The 25,783-nt window shown below is 38.0% G+C and overlaps 1 protein-coding gene across 2 annotated transcripts in view; it reads right to left on the bottom strand.

Moving 5' to 3' along the window:
• The window catches only part of LOC133574259 (inactive dipeptidyl peptidase 10-like), a 389,479-nt gene that overhangs the window by 93,765 nt on the left and 269,931 nt on the right, over nt 1–25,783 (bottom strand). For both annotated transcript variants that reach the window (XM_061926362.1, XM_061926361.1), the window contains exon 6: nt 6,707–6,759. In XM_061926362.1, coding sequence (XP_061782346.1) covers nt 6,707–6,759 — 53 coding nt within the window. The remainder of the gene's footprint in view (nt 1–6,706; nt 6,760–25,783) is intronic.

Genomic DNA, 25,783 nt, shown 5'->3' on the forward strand with positions numbered 1-25,783 from the left:
AATGTAGTTACTTAGTAGTGTTTATTTGATGTATATTTGGTGTCTCTTTATACAGTTTTACAAAAAAAAAAACAAGAAAAAGAGAAAACAAAGACAGAAATGACCAATTAGACAAGAGGAAAGGAAAAGTGTATTCTCTGTGAAAAAACACTAAAGCTTCTTAAAGATTAAGTGAAGTGAAGTGAATTATATTTATATGGCACTTTTCTCTAGTGACTCAAAGCACTTTACATAGTGAAACCCAATATCTAAGTTACATTTAAACCAGTGTGGGTGGCACTGGGAGCAGGTGGGTAAAGCGTCTTGCCCAAGCACACAACGGCAGTGACTAGGATGGCTGAAGCGGGGATCGAACCTGGAACCCTCAAGTTGCTGGCACAGCCGCTCTACCAAACGAGCTATACCGCCCTGATACAATGCCTGGACTCTTTTTTCCTTTTCCTTGGGATCTTCATGTTAACTATCTGTCAACTTCACGGACACAGACACGTAGGACAGAATAGCTATGTTTTCAAACAAGCAGCAGACATTTACCACTTTGTATGGGCATTTTAAAAGCTTCCTGCAAACCAACTTTGTTTGTGTGTGCTACAGGTGCGCTCATGGCACAGAGGCTGCACATACTGTGCTTAAGACACAAAATATGTACCGTATTTTTCGGACTAAGTCAACGTTTTTTTCATAGTTTGGCCGTGGGTGAGACGTATACTCTGGAGCGACTTATGGGTGAAATTATTAACATATTACCGTAAAATATCAAATAATATTATTTATCTCATTCGCGTGAGCGATGAAGAAAATGTCCGCAATTGTCACACACACGTCAGCAATCGTCACTCACACGCCAACCAATAAGAATTCGGCGGGGGCGGATCATGGCAGAAGTGCATTGTGGGTTTTGGAGTGCTAACTGCTATATGCTATACGCTATTGCCGAAGCTATTAAAATGGATCACATCAACATTGGCGGTAACTTATAAAAACTGAGAAGGACTGAACTAAAATGGCACCGAAAAGGAAATCATATACTGCAGATTACAAGCTGGACGTAGTGAAATATGCACCAGAAAACGGCGATCGAGCAGCAGAAAGAATGGACGCTAGCGCCGCATACCAGGAGCGACACCGAGGAGGAAGATTTCATGGGATTTAGCGATCGGGAGTGACAGATTGTTTGGTAAACGTATAGCATGTTCTATATGTTATAGTTATTTGAATGACTCTTACCATAATATGTTACGTTAACATACCAGGCATGTTCTCAGTTGGTTATGTGTGCGTCATATGGTGTACACTTATTCAGCCTGTTGTTCATTATTCTTTTTTATTTTAAATTGCCTTTCTAATGTCTATTCTTGGTGTTGGATTTTATCAAATAAATTTCCCCCAAAAATGCGACTTATACTCCAGTGCGACGTATATGTGGTTTTTTTCTTCTCTATTCTGCATTTTCGGCCGGTGCGACGTATACTCCGGAGCGACTTATAGTCCGAAAAATACGGTACATTACATTAAGTTTTTTCAGATAGGAGACACAGTATGTTAATAATATATATTCTAAAGGAATATTAAAAAAAACGTCAGAAGACACCAAAACACATCAACTGAATTCGTTTTAATCAGTCTCTCGACTCACCCAGCATGCAGCTATAACATTATAAAAGGATGTTGCTGTATAAATGGTATGTCTAATATTTTTTATTTCTGACCGACCATGCAAATATGTCAACACACACTACATATGTAGGATGGAGGGTTCTCTTTGCAGCGCTCGCATCGATCTCACAGCTAACATGTAAGCTAAGAACACACACACACACACACTCCTACAATTCCCACTTTTGTGGACAAAGAGAAAAAACAGCCATCAAAGCATATGCAGTCTCTTGTAACTAGCGCTAACACAATCCAGTGAAAAGATTGAACAAAGCTGTCGTCAGTGCAAACTGCCGCTGATAAGGTAACAAACACAGCTGAGCTAAAATGCTGCTCTGAGCATGCTCTGGCTGACGTCACATCACTTGGCAACAGACACCGCCTTTTAAAAAGACGCATGCGCAAACGCTGCTCTCATGAAACGTCTCTCCACTGCATATGCCAGATATTTGATTTTTTTTGTTTTGTTTTTCCCTAGGAATTATTTACATTTATTAAATAATAATCCCATTACTAGTTCAATTACTTTTTTTGGTAACGTAACGAGTAACTATAATTAAGACGCTGTCGAAGGTGAGCCACGTAAATAAGATCGCCCACAAAACGGCGCATCCTGAAGCGACTGTCAGAAAGCAGCTTGAAGATGATCCGTAAAACATAATCGATGCAACACTTTGACCAAAGAACCACCATTACATGTTATGTAGAACAGTGGTCCCCAACAAATCGGTCTGTGGATCGATTGGTACCGGGCCGCACAAGAAATTAAAAAAATAAATAAATAAAAACAGTAATTTATTTTTTTATTTTTTTATTAAATCAACATAAAAAACACAAGATACACTTACAATTAGTGCACCAACCCAAAAAACCTCCCTCCCCCATTTACACTTATTCACACTCATTCGCACAAAAGGGTTGTTTCTTTCTGTTATTAATATTTCTGGTACCTACATTATATATCAATATAGATCAATACAGTCTGCAGAGATACAGTCCGTGAGGCCGCATGATTGTTTTTTTTTATGACAAAAAAAAAATTAAAAAATGGGACCAATTTTCAAGCGTTGACCGGTTCGCAGTTACAAAAAGGTTGGGGACCACTGATGTAGAACACAAGGAAGTGTTTTCAATTCAGAAAAAAAAAATAATAATATGACTCCTTTAATGCGCCCTATTATCCAGTGTGCCTAATATATGAAAAAAGAAAAAAAATAGACCATTCGTTGGCAGTGCACCTTATAATCCGGTGTGCCCTATGGTCCGTAAATTCGGTGAATGCTAATAATGAAAACAATCACAAATATGTGTCTTTAATATATGGATATGGTTTATTTAGCCATTTTATGAAACATTTTTATTATTACAAGTTACATCATGACCTGACTTTATTATTGATAAAAAATAATGGTGAATACCATTTTGGCCATAATCATGCAACCTTACTATATGGGTGTTATTTCATGTTTAGAGGGCTCTACCTATCGTTTTAGAAAACACATATTTAGAAGGTCTTGAACAAAAATATTTGATTTACATTGGAACCTCGATTAACGAACGCCTCTATTGCGTTCTTTACGTCATGCCTATGTGTGCGGACCATGTCTTGGTGTACAAACGTTTCATTAATTTCTTTATTCATTCATTCATTCATTTTGTGTGCCGCTGAAAGCCCTATGGGGGCTGCCATCGTGATGACATCACTTCCTATAACTGCAGGTGCGGCCGTTTTGAAGAGGCGGGGCTCGCTATATCACATCCAGTTTACATCCTGTACACACCCACCCTGCCCATTTTAAAGAGCTTATATATATAAGGCTAGTGGCACATCTGACACGTTTATTTCCACAATTGTTGTACCTTGCGCAGGTCAGCGCTGTGTCAGCCTGTCTCAGAGAACACTTTGTGTGATAAGAAAAGCTTTGAATATGTCCAAACTCTCACAGTCTCGCTGTATACCTTCGGGTTGCTAGATAACCACTGAACTAGTATTTTATCTATGGAGTTAGCCTATGGTTTGCGGCGTCTTTATTTTGAGGATTTTATCAGCAAAGGGGGACTTCTTCCGCAGAAATATTGAATTGTGATGAGACCGGAAAAAGATGCCACCTTTATTACAGCGAAGGATAAGGAACTACCTGGACACAAGCCGATGAAGGATTGCCTCACACTGCTAGTTTGCGCTAACGCTAACAAGGTCAAATTATTTTCCTTTTTTGTTTTTTTGAGCGCACCAAGGAGATTGTGTGTTTGTGTGCATGTTCATTGTTGACATTTAAGCTTGCTGCAATGTTGTTGTGTTGTTTGGATGAAAAAGAGATTGTTGACCTATTACCCATACTATGGTTTGATATAGATATATAAGTGTGTGTGTGTGTGTGTGTATATATATATATATATATATATATATATATATATATATATATATATATATATACATACATACACACACAATTTGTGCTGGCTAGAACCAATGATTCATGTTTACACTGATTCTTATAGGGAACTCTGCTTCACTGTACGAACGTTTCTGTTGGCGAGCTAAGTTGAAGAACCAATTAAGATCAAAGATCGAGGTACGAGGTATTTATAACAGTCAAGTGATTATTTTTAAAATCAGATTAATGGCACTCTTGAGCTGTGAATAATGATGATCAATCACAGGTTATTACTCGCTTGCATATTTGAAATTCGCTTTAGAAAATACCCCAATATTTGAACAAAAATGCAAGTTTGTAGTCAAAATGTAATCCAGGCATGTTTTTAAACATTTTACTGAACTGCAAGTCATTAATTTGCTTAAGATTTGGTGACAATAAGTATAGTAATAATTAGATGCACATTTTCACAGTATTTGCAATAACATAGCATACAAGGGAGAGATAGTAAAAACACCCATAAACAACTTTACATAGTACAGTATTTACATCTGCATTTACTCTTCCTTAGGTTAAAATATCAGCACAGTCATTTTACATACAATATTATCTCTTTATGTTTTTTATTTTTAAAATGCTTTTTTTAATGTATGTAATGCTTAGTGTTAACATGTTATTAGCATAAATGTCATGTGGCTATATTTCATGTATTTGATAATTATATGTTAAAAATGCACTCCTGTTACTTTTAGTCTTGCTACTAACATGAGTCATCTTCAGTTTAGGAAGCTTGTACAAAAATACAATATTTAGTAATAATTTGTACATTTTAAGTAGTTAAATGGATGTCACTAGGGGAGTCCCGATCCAATATTGGTATCGTATATTGGTCTGATATGAGCAAATAAACAACTATCAAATCATATTAGCTTGTATCTAAAATGTGTGATATAATATTCGATACAAGCAGTCCTGCAGCGTGTTTATTTGTGCAAAGCTAGACAGTCAGTTAACATCTAGATGTTCTCCAATAGGCACACAAAGTTGGCCTTTTCTTGTACAGTATTTTAGTTAAGTCATTTACAAAATATCCTCTATCAGCTAGACGACAGCTAAGCACACAAGCTAAACATCTGTAATAAATGTCCTTAATCGAACAACAAATATTGCAGTCTAAAACAGCACTTTTGTCAATATAAACAAGTATTAAATAAATATAGTTGCATATTACCGTATTTTCCGCACTATAAGGCGCACCTAAAAACCACAAATTTTCTCAAAAGCTGACAGTGCGCCTTATAACCCGGTGCGCTTTATATATGGATAAATATTAAGATTCATTTTCATAAAGTTTAGGTCTCGCAACTACGGTAAACAGCCGCCATCTTTTTTCCCCGTAGAAGAAGCGCGCGGTGCATGCTGGGATATGTGACGTTTCATTTCCATTTGTGTGTTTATGTAAAGACCCCAAAATGGCTCCTATTAAGTGTGTTGTCTGTCTAATTATAAATAATGCAGACGAGGCGTGTTAACTGAGTTCTCAACGTTTACTCGCAGCGTGCTCATAACCACATTCTAACTCCCAGCATACAACAACGCTTCTCAGGGCTACCGCGCATGCTCGTAACTATCGTTGCATGCTGGGTAGTGTAGTTGTTATATTTGCTAGCTCATAACAGCACATTGAGAGACACGCTTACGCGCTTAATTCAATACTCGCCGTCATTCCGGGTGGATTGACAAAAGACCTCCAGCCGCTAGATATTGGTGTCAACAGGGCATTCGAAGCTAGACTGCTAACTGCGTGGGAACAATGGATGACAGAAGGCGAACACACCTTCACTAAGACGAGGAGGCAGCGCCAGACGACGCCAACATCTGCCAGTGGATCGTAAATTTGCCCAACTTTTCACTTCGGACACCGAAGACGAAGGATTTACGAATGAAGAATAACTTCAGAAAGTGAGCGCTATGTTTATTTTGTGTGTTGTGACATTAACGTTCGAGCAACATTATGTTGCTATTGCTCTGCACTATTTTGAATTTTACTATGTTTGTGATTGCACATTTGCGTACATTTTGGGAGTGAACAGAGTTGTTAGAACGCTGGTTTTTAATATATTATTAAAGTTTGACTGACCTATCTGACTGTTTTTTTGACATTCCCTTTAGCGCAGCGTAGGCGCGGCTTATAGTCCGGGGCGGCTTATTGGTGGACAAAGTTATGAAATATGCCATTCATTGAAGGTGCGGCTAATAATCCGGTGCGCCTTATAGTGCGGAAAATACGGTACTTACACATACAAAGTCTCCAATACGCGAGGCTCCAATATTTGAATTGTTTCAAGAATGGAAAAAGTGGTATTGGGACACCCCTACTTACCACATTTAGACTTGAAAAAAGACAAGCACTGAAGTTTATTTTGAAAGTTACAACAAGCAAATGGCTATTTTGGTAGGTTAGCTTCGCAGTTGAATCGCAAACTAAAGTGCTAAAGTGCTTAGCACCAGTCTGGTTCCTGTGCCAGGTCTTTGTCGCTGTGTCATGACTTACTTGCCCAAGGGTATTTGGACATGGTTATGGGGGGATTGTGGACTGAACCCACAAGTATCAGGTGGGGAGATGACCATAGTCACAGAGATTCAAACAACTAAAAAGCACAAACAATTACCTTGTGTGAATATTATAGATGCTGTACGAAGCCTTGTAGGAATGTCGGTAAACCTGCAGCAGAAAAAAAGAAAAGATTAAAAGATGACACATTAATGTGAGAAGCAGCCGCACCACAGATAAAGACATCAGGACAAACAATGAAAAGGCTTCAAACAAACGATATCGCCGCTCACAGACGACGCAATTTACACGGCTGACAGCTGTGGCACGATTGCATGCAGAGGAACATATCTCTGTGGGCTTCGCCTTGCGTAAAGCCGACAAATAACATCATTATTCGGAGGGCCGCATTACAGTCCATATTTTGTCTTTCATCGTGAAATAACAACACAACATTGATATAAAAAAAATAAAACAAAAACCGTATTCCAGATAGGAGAGGTAGGAGGTTCAACAAACCCTGAGTTTAAACCTGTAGCATGAGTTGATTTACCTTAAAATAGCAAACTCAAAATGTTATTCCAGAATATGTGTTATGACCATAATAAAAAGCTGTGATCAATACAGTGACGATTCTGTGATTCATCCGAGCAACAGTGGACAGAAACGGTTGTCTTTCTTTACCCAGCTGGAAATGAAAGTGTATTTATGGCGAATGTGAACAGTTTTTTTTAGGAAGAACATTAAAACAGTAAAATAATATTCGACAGTCCTACATTACATTGCAATCCAACAAGTTAAAAAGGCACATTGAGGCAGCTTAAAATAATATATCTTATGTGAACGGGACAAGCGGTAGAAAATGGATGGATGGATAGATGATGTCTAATTATGTTTGACATGTAAAGTCAATGCAAATGTTAAAATGTAAGATATATTTCTTGAAATAACAAATAAGAAAAATTGATATGCCATTCCAGCTCTTGTTGGAAGATTATTTTGCTTATTGTAAAAAATATAGCTAATATACAGTTAGTTCTATTAAAAAAATAAAATTACAAAATATTTAGTTTTTGCTCTGAAATAAGAGTCTTATACTACGACTAAAACTGATTAAATATCTGAAATCCAGGAAAATAATACATCATATTTTTTTTATGTATTTTTCTTTTTACAATATAGTTTTTCTTACCAGTTCACTTTATTTTAGTAATAATTTAGTATTGTGCGCTAAGAACTAGCGTCCTCCACAGGGGACATTATTGCATTAGTTTTCCAGGACACTGTGGTTCTCAGCAGAAGTACAGCAAATATTTGAGTTATCCATACATACATTTTCTACCGCTTGTCCCTTTTGATGTTGACAATAATTAAAACCAGGGATCGATTGATTAACGGCACCGATATTTGGCATTTTGACTTATAGCAATATTGGCCTTCTTTTATCGGTATCAGTCGATACATCAGCAGATACAATGTATACACAAATGATATCAGTATTTAGTATTTAAAAAATAGTGATTAGTACAGAGTAAGTTAGTAGTAATATCTAGTACACTATGCACATGACTATGCACATGTTGACTCCAAGAGTGTGCAAAACAGAATGAGAAAATATATATACACTATAACCACATATAAACCTGTCTGATGCTTCGAAGAGTTGCTGGGGATCAATTTTGGTTCAGATCAGGTAGAGGTTGAGCTGAGCCACGATTTTATGGCAGTTTTACAATTTAGTAGGGAAGTTCGAATTCTAAGGTCTGTTTGTAGTGCATTCCACTGTGTGGTGGCAAAATAGTAGAATGCATTTTTTCCCATGAGTCTTGAATTTGGGGGGGACGAGGTCTGAGGAACTCCCTCTCGTGTAGTACCTGTGAGCATCACTTACTCTGGTGAAATAGTTCGACAGGTGCTTGGGGACAGTTTCTCTGAGTATTTTGTATACCAGGCACAATGCAATTTGGTGTACTCTTTCCCCAACTCTAAGCCATCCTAATTTGGTAAAGTGGGATTGAGTTAGGTGAGTCCTGTATGGGAGGTTGAGCAGGAGTCTCACCAGCTGGTTTTGGGAAGTTTGCAGTTTCGTTTTTAGTGGCTTGGGGATACTGGTGAACCATGAGGTGCAGGCGTAGTCAAAATGACACTGTATGAGAGCACCAGCAAGGGTCTTAAGTGTATCCCTGTTGATAAACGCAGAAATCCTGCCCAAAAATCTAGTTTTATTATTGATCTTGGCGATTGCTTTTAATGCCATTTTTTCACCCGAGGAGTCTTGTCCAATATACAACCTAGGTAAATTACCTTGTCTTTGCTGGTGATTATGGTATCACCTGCTTTAATCGTGAAGCCCGGGGATTTACCTAGTTTGTGAATGGACTCAAATAGGATGGACTCTGTTTTACCCAGGTGTAGTGACAGTTTGTTATCGGAAAGCCAGAAACAGAGATTACTTAGTTCGGTGCTGAGTGCACTTTCAACCTTCAATTTGTCCCTGTCTGAGGCCAGGAACAGGAACAAATTGCTGTTATATGCTGATTTCATGTCGTTAATGTAAATCAAGAATAACAATGGTCCCCTGTGGGACACCACAGCTCACCTTGAGGGGAGAGGACAGTAATCCGTTCACCTCGACCACCCGTTCACTATCCTCAAGGTAAGATTTCATCCAGTTTGTGGCTGCTTTGTCAAAACCGATTGCCCTCAACTTGGAGACTTATATAATATGTAAAGAAGAACAGGCAGCATCTCACACTTTCTGTAACATTGTGAAAGAAATTGTCAGCCAGCTTGAAAAATGTCTGACATATAAGATACATGAGGAATCCCAGAATCAGTATTATTTAAATGTTTGCCATATTTAGAAATCACATATTTCATATTAATAATACCATTTAGAAATCATTGATGTAAATTGTGTTACAAATTGAGAACAGGAAGTGAACATATGTGGAAGTAACTGTGTTGGTGCTAGGAATTTTCAAAATGGGGTCCCAGGGACCCCATCAAGTCACAATAATGGTGTCCTACAGTACATTTTTGGGTCCCACTTTTTTGTAAGCGTTTTGAAAACAAATGATAAATGTATGCATTATCCTGTTATATCTCACATTCTATATTGTGTTTTGGAAAAAGGTTGTCATAAACGTTACTTAATTCATTAAAAAAATAATACAAAAGAAAAAAAAATTGTATGCATACGTAAATATATGCAGTTATAAACATTCATTCACTTTCTTTGTTCCTTCATGGATCTAAACTTTATCGCAGCCGGTAGTTTTTTCTATATTTGTATATAATAAGTTGTAGGTGTATTTATTTCAGTATAAAAGTGTAAAACGTTTTTTGCTTCGGTCATGAAATTATGATAATTGTGTGCCAGGGCATACATGCATTATGTATTTAACGCTTAAATATCTAGAGTCTATATCAACTTCAGATCTATCCGTCAATTCTAAGTTTTTTGTTTTTTTTATGTTTTGTTTTTTTGTTGTTTTCTGCCCTTTTTGTCAAAGAAAACTATGTTTTTTTTTATGGCAAACACACATAATATGCTAAATCTTCCACAAAAAATATTTTTTCAAAGTGGAATATTTGATGTGAAGTAATCGGAGCCTTGGACAGATCAATAATTCATAAGAACATTGATTTTGATTCAATATTATGCTCCTCTCTGAGCTGCCACCTTATCGTGGTAAAGGAGTTTGCGTGTCCCAATGATCCTAGGAGCTATGTTGTCCGGGGGATTCCATGCCCCCTGGTAGGGTCTCCCAAGACAAACAGGTCCTAGGTGAGGGATCAGACAAAGAGCAGCTCGAAGACTTCTATGGGAATACAAAAACGGAGACTCCGATTTCCCTCGCGGGTTACCGGGGCCCCCCTCTGGAGCCAGGCCCGGAGTTGGGGGAGGATGGCGTGGTGGCCGGGCCTGCCCCCATGGGGCCCGGCCGGGCACAGCCCAAAGAGGCAACGTGGGTCTCCCTTCCAATGGGCTCACCACTCATGGGAGGGGCCATAGAGGTCGGGTGCGTTGTGAGCTGGGCGGGAGCCGAAGGCAGGGCACTTGGACGTGGAATGTCACCTCGCTGGAGGGAAAGGAGCCTGAGCTAATGCGCGAGGTGGAGAAGTTCCAGCTGGATATAGTCGAACTTACCTTGATGTACAGAAAGGGCTCTGGAATCGAGAGGGGCTGGACTCTCTTCCACACTGGCGTTGCACGCAGTGAGAGGCGACGGGCTGGGGTAGCAATTCTTGTTGCCCCCCGGCTCAAAGCCTGCACGTTGGAGTTCAACCCGGTGGACGAGAGGGTAGCTTCCCTCCGCCTTCGGTTGGGGGGGACGGGTCCTGACTGTTGTTTGTGCTTACGCACCAAACGGCAGTTCAGAGTACCCACCCTTTTTGGATACACTCGAGGGAGTTCTCGAAAGTGATCCCCCGGGTGATTCTGTTGTCCTACTGGGGGACTTCAACGCTCATGTTGGCAACAACAGTGAAACCTGGAGAGGCGTGATTGGGAAGAATGGCCGCCCGGAACTGAACCCAAGCTGTGTTTTAATATTGGACTTTTGTGCTCGTCACAGATTATCCATAACAAACACCATGTTCAAACATAAGGGTGTCCATATGTGCACTTGGCACCAGGACACCCTAGGCCGCAGTTCCATGATCGACTTTGTAGTTGTGTCATCGGATTTGCGGCCTCATGTTTTGGGCACTCGGGTGAAGAGAGGGGCGGAGCTTTCTACCGATCACCACCTGGTGGTGAGTTGGCTGCGATGGTGGGGGAGGATGCCGGACAGACCTGGCAGGCCCAAACGCTTTGTGAGGGTCTGCTGGGAATGTCTAGCAGAGTCTCCTGTCAGAGAGAGTTTCAATTCACACCTCCGGAAGAACTTTGAACATGTCACGAGGGAGGTGCTGGACATTGAGTCCGAGTGGACCATGTTCCGCACCTCTATTGTCGAGGCGGCTGATTGAAGCTGTGGCCGCTAGGTAGTTGGTGCCTATTGTGGCGGTAATCCTAGAACCCGCTGGTCCACCAGCAGTGAGGAATGCCGTCAAGCTGAAGAAAGACTCCTATCGGGTTATTTTGGCTCATAGGACTCCCGAGGCAGCGGACAGGTACCGACAGGCCAAGCGGTGTGCGGCTTCAGCGGTCGCGGAGGCAAAAACTCGGACATGGGAGGAGTTTGGGGAAGCCAGCGATTCTGGACCACCATCCGCCGCCTCAGGAAGGGGAAGCAGTGCACTCTCAACATCCGGTTTGGTGGCTGCAGGATTAGGTCTCCGCTTTTTGCAGATGATGTGTTCCTGATGGCTTCATCTGGCCAGGATCTTCAGCTCTTACTGGATCGGTTCACAGCCGAGTGTGAAGCGACTGGGATGAGAATCAGCACCTCCAAGTTCGAGTCCATGGTTGTCGCCCGGAAAAGGGTGGAGTGCCATCTCTAGGTTGGGGAGGAGACCCTGCCCCAAGTGGAGGAGTTCAAGTACCTGGGAGTCTTTTTCACGAGTGAGGGAAGAGTGGATCGTGAGATCGACAGGCGGATTGGTGCGGCGTCTTCAGAATTGCGGACGCTGTATCGATCCGTTGTGGTGAAGAAGGAGCTGAGATGGAAGGCAAAGCTCTCAATTTACCGGTCGATCTACATTCCCATCCTCACCTATGGTCATGAGCTTTGGGTTATGACCAAAAGGACAAGATCACGGGTACAAGCAGCCGAAATGAGTTTCCTCCGCCGGGTGGTGGGGCTCTCCCTTAGAGATAGGGTGAGAATCTCTGCCATCCGGAGGGAGCTCAAAGTAAAGCCGCTGCTCCTCCACATTGAGAGGAGCCAGATGAGGCGGTTTGGGCATCTGGTAAAGATGCCACCCAAACGCCTCCCTAGGGAGGTGTTTAGGGCACGTCCGACCGGTAGGAAGCCACGGGGAAGAGCCAGGACACGTTGGGAAGACTATGTCTCCCGGCTGGCCTGGGAACGCCTCGGGTAGAGCTGGACGAAGTGGCTCGGGAGAGGGAAGTCTGGGCTTCCCTGCTTAGGTTGCTGCCCCCGCGACCCGACATCAGATAAGCGGAAGAAAATGGATGGATGGGCAATGACAGTTTTAGAGAAAAAGAACAAATTTGTTTTATTAGTCAACATTGCAACGTTTTCTAAATTACATTTCACCTGTAAGCTTTTTTATTCCACTTTTGTTATGTTTTTGTTTATTTGAATAGTAACTTTAGAATGTGCGTGGGCCTTTAAAACATTAGCTGAGGGCCGCAAATGGCCTCCGGGCATACTTGCCAACCCTCACGGATTTTCCGGGAGACTCCCGAAATTCAGCGCCTCTCCCGAAATCCTCCCGGGACAAATTTTCTCCCGAAAATCTCCCGGAATTCAGGCGGAGCTGGAGGCCACGCCCCCTCCAGCTCCATGCGAACCTGAGTCCGCTTTTCCACAATATAAAGAACGTCTACAGTAAAGCAGTCCGTCTGCCATAAACAGCAATGTTGTGACACTCTTAAACAGGACAATACTGCCATCTAGTGCATTTGATGAAAGCACTTTTGTGCGTGCCACACAGCAATGCATAATCAGAGAGTGTGTTCAGCATGGTTAGAAAAATAGTGACAGAGAATAGAACAAGGATGGACAATTCAACCCTTAACTCAAAAATTAGTAGATGAGTGTTATGTGTGTGTATACGTGTAAATAAATGAACACTGAAATTCAAGTATTTCTTTTATTTATTTATTTATATATATATATATATATATATATATATATATATATATATATATACATACAGGTAAAAGCCAGTAAATTAGAATACTTTGAAAAACTTGATTTATTTCAGTAATTGCATTCAAAAGGTGTAACTTGTACATTATATTTATTCATTGCACACAGACTGATGCATTCAAATGTTTATTTCATTTAATTTTGATGATTTGAAGTGGCAACAAATGAAAATCCAAAATTCCGTGTGTCACAAAATTAGAATATTACTAAAGGCTAATACAAAAAAGGGATTTTTAGAAATGTTGGCCAACTGAAAAGTATGAAAATGAAAAATATGAGCATGTACAATACTCAATACTTGGTTGGAGCTCCTTTTGCCTCAATTACTGCGTTAATGCGGCGTGGCATGGAGTCGATGAGTTTCTGGCACTGCTCAGGTGTTATGAGAGCCCAGGTTGCTCTGATAGTGGCCTTCAACTCTTCTGCGTTTTTGGGTCTGGCATTCTGCATCTTCCTTTTCACAATACCCCACAGATTTTCTATGAGGCTAAGGTCAGGGGAGTTGGCGGGCCAATTTAGAACAGAAATACCATGGTCCGTAAACCAGGCACGGGTAGATTTTGCGCTGTGTGCAGGTGCCAAGTCCTGTTGGAACTTGAAATCTCCATCTCCATAGAGCAGGTCAGCAGCAGGAAGCATGAAGTGCTCTAAAACTTGCTGGTAGACGGCTGCGTTGACCCTGAATCTCAGGAAACAGAGTGGACCGACACCAGCAGATGACATGGCACCCCAAACCATCACTGATGGTGGAAACTTTACACTAGACTTCAGGCAACGTGGATCCTGTGCCTCTCCTGTCTTCCTCCAGACTCTGGGACCTCGATTTCCAAAGGAAATGCAAAATTTGCATGGTTGGGTGATGGTTTGGGGTGCCATGTCATCTGCTGGTGTCGGTCCACTCTGTTTCCTGAGATCCAGGGTCAACGCAGCCGTCTACCAGCAAGTTTTAGAGCACTTCATGCTTCCTGCTGCTGACCTGCTCTATGGAGATGGAGATTTCAAGTTCCAACAGGACTTGGCGCCTGCACACAGCGCAAAATCTACCCGTGCCTGGTTTACGGACCATGGTATTTCTGTTCTAAATTGGCCCGCCAACTCCCCTGACCTTAGCCCCATAGAAAATCTGTGGGGTATTGTGAAAAGGAAGATGCAGAATGCCAGACCCAAAAACGCAGAAGAGTTGAAGGCCACTATCAGAGCAACCTGGGCTCTCATAACACCTGAGCAGTGCCAGAAACTCATCGAATCCATGCCACGCCGCATTAACGCAGTAATTGAGGCAAAAGGAGCTCCAAGCAAGTATTGAGTATTGTACATGCTCATATTTTTCATTTTCATACTTTTCAGTTGGCCAACATTTCTAAAAATCCCTTTTTTGTATTAGCCTTAAGTAATATTCTAATTTTGTGACACACGGAATTTTGGATTTTCATTTGTTGCCACTTCAAATCATCAAAATTAAATGAAATAAACATTTAAATGCATCAGTCTGTGTGCAATGAATAAATATAATGTACAAGTTACACCTTTTGAATGCAATTACTGAAATAAATCAAGTTTTTCAAAATATTCTAATTTACTGGCTTTTACCTGTATATATATATATATATATATATATATATATATATATATATATATATATATATATAGCTAGAATTCACTGAAAGTCAATTATTTCTTATATATATATATATATATATATATATATATATATATATATATATATATATATATATATATATCCATCCATCCATTTACTACCGCTTATTCCCTTCGGGGTCGCGGAGATATATGTATATATATATGTATGTATGTATATATATATATATATATATATATATATATATATATATATATATATATATATATATATATATATATATCCATCCATCCATTTACTACCGCTTATTCCCTTCGGGGTCGCGGAGATATATGTATATATATATGTATGTATGTATATATATATATATATATATATATATATATATATATATATATATATATATATATATATATATCCATCCATCCATTTACTACCGCTTATTCCCTTCGGGGTCGCGGAGATATATGTATATATATATGTATGTATGTATATATATATATATATATATATATATATATATATATATATATATATATATATATATGAAATACTTGACTTGGTGAATTCTAGCTGTAAATATACTCCTCCCATCTTAACCACGCCCCCAACCACGCCCTCAGCCACGCCCCCGCCCCAACCACGCCCCCCGCACCCACCCCCCGAAATTGGAGGTCTCAAGGTTGGCAAGTATGCCTCCGGGCCACACTTTTGACACCCCTGCTATAGATAATAAAACATTTTATCTGATGAGTCTATCGATAAAAAGCAGAGCCTGGCGACGCATGCACGTTTATCACAACGCACAGTCAGCCTCTCTGCTTCAGTAAACAATGACGGTGATGTCAGCGATGCGAGCAACCCTTGCTAACTTGTCAGTCACTTCTGCTGGAATTGCCAAGAAAGCACGCGACTTGAGAAAGCAGGGAAAAATCCAGGGAACTTGGAGCGCCAACTGTAAAATCTACATCAAGCTGAATGGAGGTCCAGAAGCAAGAGTACTTGCTGTCCAAGACATCAAGGACCTGGACAATTTTTAAAGTTTACACAGCTTCCACAACAACGATGATAATGAACTCTGACAGAAAACAAGCACCTAAATTCAGCATCAACACTACTATGTTCCAAGGAACGACTAAACAAGAGGACCTAGATTCAGGATTGCATCCACCTACACTTATAGAGATTATTGAAACAACATCAAAGATTGTTGAACAAGAAAACATGGAACTAAAAAATTTCTGCAACAAAGATCATAAAAATCAGGATTTGGAAAATGATATAGATCCAGATACAAATTTTTTCTCCCACTTCAGTAATAATTGTTTTTATTATACGGATGATCAATATAACAGCAACATTAAATGTGATAACAAATTGTCAATTATTCATTTTAATAGCAGAAGCTTGTATGCAAACTACAACAATATTAAGAACTTTTTGGAACACATCAACGAACCCTTCAAAGTGATTGCTGTCACGGAAACATGGATTGATGATAAAAAAGGAATAGATTTTGATCTGGATGGATATGAACTAAACTACATCAACAGAAACAACAAAAATGGAGGAGGAGTAGCTGTGTACGTGATGAAGAACCTGAACTACAAAGTGGTAAAAAACATGTCATTTGCTATAGATAATATTTTAGAATGTATAACAATTGAAATATGTCAGGAAAAAAGCAAAAACATATTCATCAGTTGTATATATAGATCACCTAAGTCAAGTATAGAAACATTTGAAGAGTGGATCAAGGCTACTTACATGGACAATGGGCAAAGAATAATTTTCCTATGTGGTGACTTTAATATTGACTTATTAAACCCTAACAAGCAAAAGTCTATTGATGACTTCATTGATACAATGTACAGCATCAGTTTATATCCTAAAATCACAAAACCAAGCAGAATTACAGGACACTGTGCCACGCTTATTGATAATATTTTTACCAATGATTTTGATAATAACACTACAAGTGGTCTACTTATAACCGATGTTAGTGATCATCTGCCAGTTTTTACAATATATGATGGAAACTACAAGAAGAATATGGAAGACAAAAGGACATTTCGAAGACTGTGCACAGAGAAGAGGATGATTGCTTTCAAAATTGAGCTACAAAAGCAAGATTGGGACAATGTGTACAATGAAAATGAGGTTGATGAAGCATATGAACATTTCTTAAACAAGTTCATAATACTTTATAACAAACATTGTCCATGGATACAACTCAGTAATAAGCAGAGAAAGAATAATCAACCATGGATGACAAAAGGATTAAAAAATGCTTGTAAGAAGAAGAATACACTACATAGGAAATTTATAGCACAAAGAACTACAGAGGCAGAAATTAAGTACAAAAAGTATAAAAACAAGTTAACATACATACTACGATTATGTAGAAAATAATATTACAGTGAATTATTGGACAAGAACAAAACTAATATGAGAGCAACATGGGGCATCCTCAATAGCATTATTAAAAATGGCACTAAGAGGGACTACCCTCAATACTTCTTAGACGGAAATAAAAAAAATGACAACATAAAGGAAGTAGTTGAAAGCTTCAATAATTATTTTGTAAATATTGGACCAAAATTGGAAGAAAGGATTCCAGACCCAGTTTCAATTGAGGGCTATAATGATACCATAGAGCAAAATCCCAACTCCATGTTCCTCAGTAATGTGACACAGGAGGAAATAGTTACAATCGTGAAAAAATGTAAATCCAAGACTTCAACTGATTGTAATGAAATTGATATGGAAATGATAAAAAAGGTTATTGAAGAGATCTCAGGACCATTAATGTATATTAGTAACCTATCATTTCAAACAGGTACATTTCCAAACAAAATGTAAATAGCTAAAGTTGCACCAATTTACAAGACTGGCGACAAACATCAATTTACAAACTATAGACCTGTTTCCTTACTTCCACAATTTTCTAAAATCATTGAAAAACTGTTCAATAACAGATTAGAGAGTTTCATAAATAAAAATAGAATACTCGAAGAAAATCAATATGGATACAGAGCTAATGTTTCAACTTCGATGGCTTTAATTGAAATTACAGAAGAAATTACCAATGCTATAGATAATTAAAAATGTGCGGCAGCAGTTTTTATGGATCTAACTAAAGCATTTGACACAATTAATCACAATATTTTAATCAAAAAACTAGAACGATATGGCATCAGAGGGTTAGTCTTAAACTGGATAAGAAGTTATCTAATGAATAGGAAACAATACGTGAAGGTAGGCGAACACACCTCTACAACGCTAAATATATCCTGTGGTGTACCTCAGGGATCAATACTAGGACCTAAATTATTCAATCTATATATAAATGACATTTGTAAAGTTACAAAAGATTTAAAGTTAGTATTATTTGCGGATGATACAACAGCGTTTTGTTCAGGAGAGAACACACAGAAGATACTACAAATAATAACAGAAGAAATTAACAAATTAAAAAGATGGTTTGACAAAAACAGACTATCATTGAATCTCAGTAAAACTAAAATAATGCTATTTGGTAACAGTAGAAGAGAAAGTCAAACACAAATACAAATAGACGGAATAGAAATTGAAAGAGTAAATGAAACCAAATTTCTAGGTATAATGATTGATGATAAATTGAACTGGAAATCTCACGTAAAAAATATACAACATTAAGTAGCAAGAAACACGTCAATAATGAATAAAGCAAAACATGTTCTAGACAAAAAATCACTTCATATTCTCTACTGCTCACTAGTGTTACCATATCTGAGTTATTGTGCAGAAATATGGGGAAATAATTACAAAAGTACACTTCATTCATTAACGGTGTTACAAAAAAGATCAGTTAGAATAATACATAATGTTGGATATAAAGAACACACAAATCCTTTATTTATTGAATCAAAGATTCTGAAATTCTACGACATAGTGAATTTGCAAACAGCTAAAATTATACACAAAGCAAACTATAACCTGCTACCCAAGAATATACAACAATTCTTCTCAAAAAAAGAGGAGAAATATAATCTTAGAGAGAAATGTAATTTAAAACATTTGTATGCACGTACAACACTTAAGACCTTCAGTATATCAGTATGTGGAATTAAATTATGGAATGGATTAAGCAAAGCAATCAAACAATGTACTAATATGATCCACTTCAAGAAACTCTTCAAACTTAAAGTGTTTACAAAGTACAAAGAAGAAGAACCATGATAAATATTCTGTATTTATTTAACTCATCTATTCTTTCATTCTTTCACTCACAAAATAATCTTACTTATCTCAACATATGAAATGTAACTTACTTCACCAATTATTATTTATTTACTTATTTTATTGTGATTACTTATGGAGTATATTGTGAATAAATTGAGAACAGGAAGTGAACAAAAGTGTTAGCAACTGTCATGTAAAAGAAAAGGGGTAGGATTAAATAAGCTTTGCTTCTTCCTACTCCTTTTCGAACATGTTGAAAAGAGAAACTGGAGATTGTGATGTATCATGTTGTATACTTGCATGTTCGAAATAAACTCAAACTCAAACTCAAACTCAAACTTCTCCAAGAGACTCCTTTTGGACACTTCTCGCACATTAACACTTCAAAAGGCATATAGTTGCCCTGTTTGTTGACCTGCAAAGTATGTTTTTGGGGTGGAGGCGTCTGGTCAGGTGCTGGTCAGCTTGAAGCTAACAGCTAGCCTGTCTCCAGCTTCGAACAATTTTACAAGTAAAAACAAGTTTACTGGAGACATGGCTTAGAATGAAGTTAAAAAGATTGACTTTACACTCACCTTAGTGTTTACCATGTCCAAGTGCAAACTGAGGCAGTATTTGTCATTGATAAAACTTTCGGCGAATCACAATTTATGACCAATAAAAACGCAATAAACTGGGACGGAAATTTGACCAGGCAAATATAAACAAAACAAAACACCGGCGTAAAGCGATAATCGATCAAATAAAATAAAAAACAAGCAAACTGGCCGGTAAAAACATAAAATAAAATCCGCGTCCAGAGGACGCGTGGGCTTCCGGAATTGCGCGCCCATTCTGATTTCACTACGTAAAAAGACACAAAAAGTGCGTTAACGCCAACATTGAGTAATTGCTATGAAGTGGAAAAGGGGTATGATTAATTAAGCTTTACTTCTTCCTACTCCTTTTTAGACATGAAAAGAGAAAAGAAAATATGCGAAATATGTGATGTATCACATTAAATCTGTATACATGTTCGAAATAAACTTTAACCTACCAATATTTCAGAGTTGTTCAACATGAAACCTTACATTGTATTAAATCCATACAATGTTATAAACTTGCATATAACTGATTAGCTTGTAAGTTATTGTGATGTAGAAGAATACCATATTTTGATCAACTTGCAGGAGATTTCCCATATTTTGAAATGCAAATGTTGATGCTCCTCTTAATAAAGGTTGTTTCAGATATTCCCTGATGTTTTGTTTGCTAAATTAACCACAACATTAGTGCCGCATAAAACATGATGTCGCTACTGGTCCGACGTCACATAAAAATAATGTTAAAAAAAAAAATCTTACAGCGTTGTTCAGCGGTTACTTAATGTATACTACTCATGTTTAGCTAAATTTGACTGCAAATGAACATTGGTTCCAAATATCGGTCATGAGCCTCTTTGACTACTAATAATTTGCCCTGAAAAAAATAAATAATAATAATAATTTAAGTTTTTTTTTTATTCACACAAATCCAATTATAACTAAATATCTAAAATCAAGATTTTTTTTTTTATTGCCGACTAACAAGGTGTACTTTAAATGATAACTAACCATGGCCTCATAAGCCTCTCTAGACATAAACCTTTGGGAGTAATTATTTGGACATTTAGTAATTACAAAGAAACACACACACACAGTGTCTGACATCTTGCTTAAGGTTTATCGGGAGGGAAGAGACTTGAGAAGAAAAACATCGAGGTTTGTTCAAGAAAACCTGCCAGTGAGCAGATTAGGTTACCATGGTAACTGATGCTAAATTTGACCTACCACTCTATCAGAATGGAAAAAAACTGAAATACCCTCATCTCAGAGTTCTCACTTAACCTGCTTTCTACTGCATTACTTCAAAAAACAAAACACGCAAAGCAAACACTAATCTTGCATGAAACAAAACGTTTTATTTATTGATTAGCACTCATTTGTCAAGACTATTTCTCTTAGCATTTTTTTTTTTGCTGTCACTTTTAACTCTTCTTTTCTTACATGATTTGTTCTATGCCAGCATTGATGCTCAAAGCTTGGCCTGGGATTTAAACTCAACTGTGTGATTTGTGGAATAAATTACTTTTGTAACTCGTCCATCAGTTTTAAGCAAGGCAATTTCCTGACCAAGTCAGAGGAAAATAGCCTGTCAAGCATTGCAATGGAAGGCAGAAACGAGGTGAAATTGTGTGGCAGATTGCTGGAAATATACAGCTTACATTCGACTGTCACTGAAGATCACAGATGAATCTGTCAATGTTCAAGCAAACACGCCTTCAAAGCTAATTACTGTGTTTACTGTATGATTGCTCTGTTTTCGGCGCTTCTCAGTGGGAACGTGGGAAAAGGAACAAAATAAAAAGGAGATAAAATGTTTTTAGCAGCTGTGAATGCAGTTCTAATCAACTTAATCAATGCAAACTACTTGCATGTTGACATTTAAAATGGTTCCAAGTCACCAGGCTGCAAAATTAAAACGGACAATAACGTTACAAAATGCTGTTGACTCGGACTGAACAAAAAATTGGAAAAATTAATCTCTTTGATATCATAACCTAGATCGCCAGGTCATTCCCTGTTTTTGTGTTGTGGATGTTTTTTGATGAAGCGAAGGTGTACTTGTTTAGAGCTCACTGCACCCCTATATACACGGCACCCCTCTGGGTGAGGTTCAAGAAAGATAGCTTGCGCAAACTCCAAGTTGCATATAATGACTGTCTCAGAATCCTGCCCAAAAAGTCCAGGGGTAGTAGTGACAGCAAGTATTTTGTGATTTAGGGATAAACACCTTCCACACCACCCTGAGAAAACTGATGTTTAAGATTATACAGTATGTAGACTGCAGGGGTCCGAGAATGATCTTATTATACAGATAACCATTCCTAGGTGTAGTTTTGTTAGATACCAATCCTGTATATGGAAACACTGGTATTTGTGCCTTTTATAGAATGTGTAGAAGCATTTTTAAAGTATATGTTTTATTGCTGCTTTTATTTATTTATTAGATGCCTTTTACTGAATATCCACAAGCACTGTTTTAATTGTATGTGATAATGCCTTTTTTTACTGTATTATTTGTTTTATGTACTGTATGTGATTGTATGTCTACTTGGACGTAGGAGTCTGCAATAAAGCTTGATTGATTGTGTCAGAAAAATTGTATTTAGATTATCAAAAAACTTTCCGTTCTGAGTTCTCAATGAACAGACAAGAAGCGGTCTTTGTTGCACCAAGCCAAACGCTTGGAAGATTCCGCTGTGGACGATGGAATGAGACGGGAGGGGTCATCCATTGTCTTGCAAAACCTGCCCAAGCTGAATCCAGGACGAACCCAAGCCTGAGGGATCTTCTTCTTTTGTCTTCAATGTGACCGACAACAATGACTATTTACATACTCCCCATTCCTGCTGAGACATGTGTTGTTGCGTAAACATTGAAATCTCTAAATAAAAGAGGAGACGGAAACCTTCTTCGTCAGAGCGTGCTAAGACACTGTAAGAGGTTACAGGTTGAAGCCGTCTCTCCTCAATTGAGTCCAAATTGAATTCTGTCTCTGTTTGATTCCTTGCCTTTTGTCTTGTGTAACAGATGTCCTGTATTTGAACCTGACATCTAATTGGTCCTTCGAGCCGGATTCTAACACGTCTGACGATTCCAGCATGAGTGAGTGAAACCAGAGGACCATGGCAACCAAATCCTGATTGAGGAACTGCTTTTTCTTCATTTCGGGCTGGAATTGAAAGACTGACGGAAATCCAAGGACAAGAGGAAGGAACGCAGAGAGCAGTGAGTACGTTTTAAATTGACGAAGAAAGAAACGACTAAGAAGAAGCGTGTGACTGAGGGTTACGACGCATAGACAAACCCTGTAAATCCTAGGCTCTAACAGGTAAAAAGGCCAAATTAGAGGGACGTCGGAGTCCAACGTCCGTGAGTATTAAAATTTTAAATAAAAACTGAATTAAGATAAAAACTGAAGAGGCCAAAAGACTGCAGGTAAACGGAACCGCGAAAACTGGAATCCGTAATATCCATAAACAAACATACTAGGGGGTGTCGGAGCCCACAATAATTTGAAATATCCGTGAACCATTATCCTGGGGACGTCGGAGTCCAACAGACCTATAATGGTCTATTCAGAATAAAAAACTGAATTTTGCCCGTGAAAAAACAATAACCTGGAGGGCGACGGAGTCCGCATGTAATATACATTGAAATTTCCGTAGATCAATATACTGAAAGGTGTGAATGTGAGAGTGTGTGGGAGTAATCGCCATTAGGCTATCACTCCATATGAAAGTTGTGAGAAGTAAATAGTGGGTTATTATGGATGCTCTAGGCAAGACACCTCCACTGGGGAACCATCTCCAGTAGAAGCGACGTGTACCACAATAATAAATTAAACCACTATCTTACAACAAAGACAAAAGTAATCCTTATAAGTTTCGGCTCTGTAGGGGGCGACGGATTACTCCAAATTCTCAAAATGGAAAGAGGGACACAAGGAAACGCAGATCTAATATGGTCTATTACAATCTATTTAAACCAAAATAGAAGACAACAACCACAACGTCAGCGGTTACATGTTGGCGTTGTAGCAGAGAAGGGCATTTTGCAAGAAACTGTCCTGAAAAAAAAAAAAAATTAAAAAAAAATTAACAATCAAAGTAACTCAGCATGACTGTTAAAAGACGACACCAATTAGTCATGTTGTCAGCGTATGCCATTGGTGGTAAGATCGCTGCAAACGTGTTTGTTTGTTTGTTTGTTAGTGTGTGTTTAAGTGTGTATCTTTCCAGGTACAAATTGTGTAAAAACCCCGGAGGTTCAAATAAAAATAAAAATAAGTTAAAGGAAAAAGCAAATAGGAGAATAATCTCAAAGTGCTGAAGTGAGAGAAAAGTAAAAATAGATGAAGAAATAGGGAAAAATCAATTATAAGAATTAATGCAAAATGAAATAAACTAATGCGAGAGAGAGATAATGGGGGTATTGAAATAAGAGATGAAGAAAAGGTAGACTGAAGATATACATGTATGTTTGGATATATAAAGAGCGCTTTTATATATACAAATATATATATGTATAATTAAATAATGGAATAAATAAAAACCTAGATTAATAACTATAATAAGAGTTGAGATGTATAGTATGATAAAATGATAAAGTGGGTTACATGTTTATTAGCTGAGGAAAGAAGAAAAAAAAAAAAGAAAAAAAAAGGAGAGAAGCTCAAGTGTTGCTGACCTTTGCCCTAAGAAATGCACTCACGCCCTCACACACCACCTTGTGTGTGTGTGTGTGTGTGTGTGTGTGTGTGTGCGTGGCGCAGTGGGGGAGGTGTGAAAGTGAATTTATTACATGTAAATTTAAAGTAGGTTTAACTTTGAAGTGTAGTAGTATAACATTCTTAAGTTAGATTATGTTTTAGACATTTGCAACACGATACATCTGAGTGTTGAGCTAAGATAAGATAAGGATTCAAACTACAAACTAGCGCATGATATACTAAAAGATATGCAACAACAAAGTACTCCAAAAGAGAAAGATAAATGGATACACATTTGATTTTGATAATGAAGTGCATCCAAAGACTCATACATTTAAGCATATCAAGGATTCTTCCAATATTATACTGAGGAACAACTTGATGACGTAGGCATAGAAAATACATTTGCTTTGATTCATTTTAATTGTAGAAGTCCAACAAAACACTTTTCTAAAATCAAAAATGTCTTGGAGTCGCTTAAAGGTAGATTTAAGGTAATTGCTTTATCTGAAACATGGATAAAGAAAGGCAAGGAGGTTGATCTGAAATTAAAGGACTATGATCTGTATGTCACTAGCAGAGACAATAGGACTGGAGGAGGGGTGGCCCTCTATGTATATAATGAACTAAATGCAGACCAGTTAAATGTATGATAATGGCCATACATGTGTTAATGGGGTGTGTAGCTGTTGAGATAGAATTAGAACAAAACAGAAACATTGTTGTTACATGTGTATATAGAAAACCAGAATCAAAAGTGGAAATCTTTATGGATAAATTAGGGGAAATGATTAATGGTCTAAATAAAAATAGGACTATCGTAATTTGTGGAGATTATAATATTGATCTTCTAAAGGTAAATTCACATAAACAAACATCAGATTTTGTAGAGCTATTATATGAAAAAGGGCTGTACCCATTAATTACAAAGCCTAGTAGAATAAGCACAACTAGTGCAACCTTAATAGACAAAATATTTACAAATGTTTTAGGGATTCACATCACTACTGGGTTAGTGATAAATGACATAAGTGATCATCTGCCTATATTTGCAATATTTGACTATCAATTCCCTAAAAGAGCATATCATCAAATACTTAAGAGGAAAAGAAGTGTCAATCATATTAACAACTTCAGGTATGACCTATTAAAACAAGAGTGGGAAGAGGTGTATACAGACGATATAAACACGGTCTATGATTCTTTTCGTAAACATTATATTACTCTGTATAACAAGCATTGTCCTGAGGTTCCATGCAGATCTAAACAAAGGCAAAATAATGCACCTTGG

Source organism: Nerophis lumbriciformis, linkage group LG31 (assembly GCF_033978685.3).
Source record: "Nerophis lumbriciformis linkage group LG31, RoL_Nlum_v2.1, whole genome shotgun sequence".
In the NCBI taxonomy this organism is placed as follows: Eukaryota; Metazoa; Chordata; class Actinopteri; order Syngnathiformes; family Syngnathidae; genus Nerophis; species Nerophis lumbriciformis.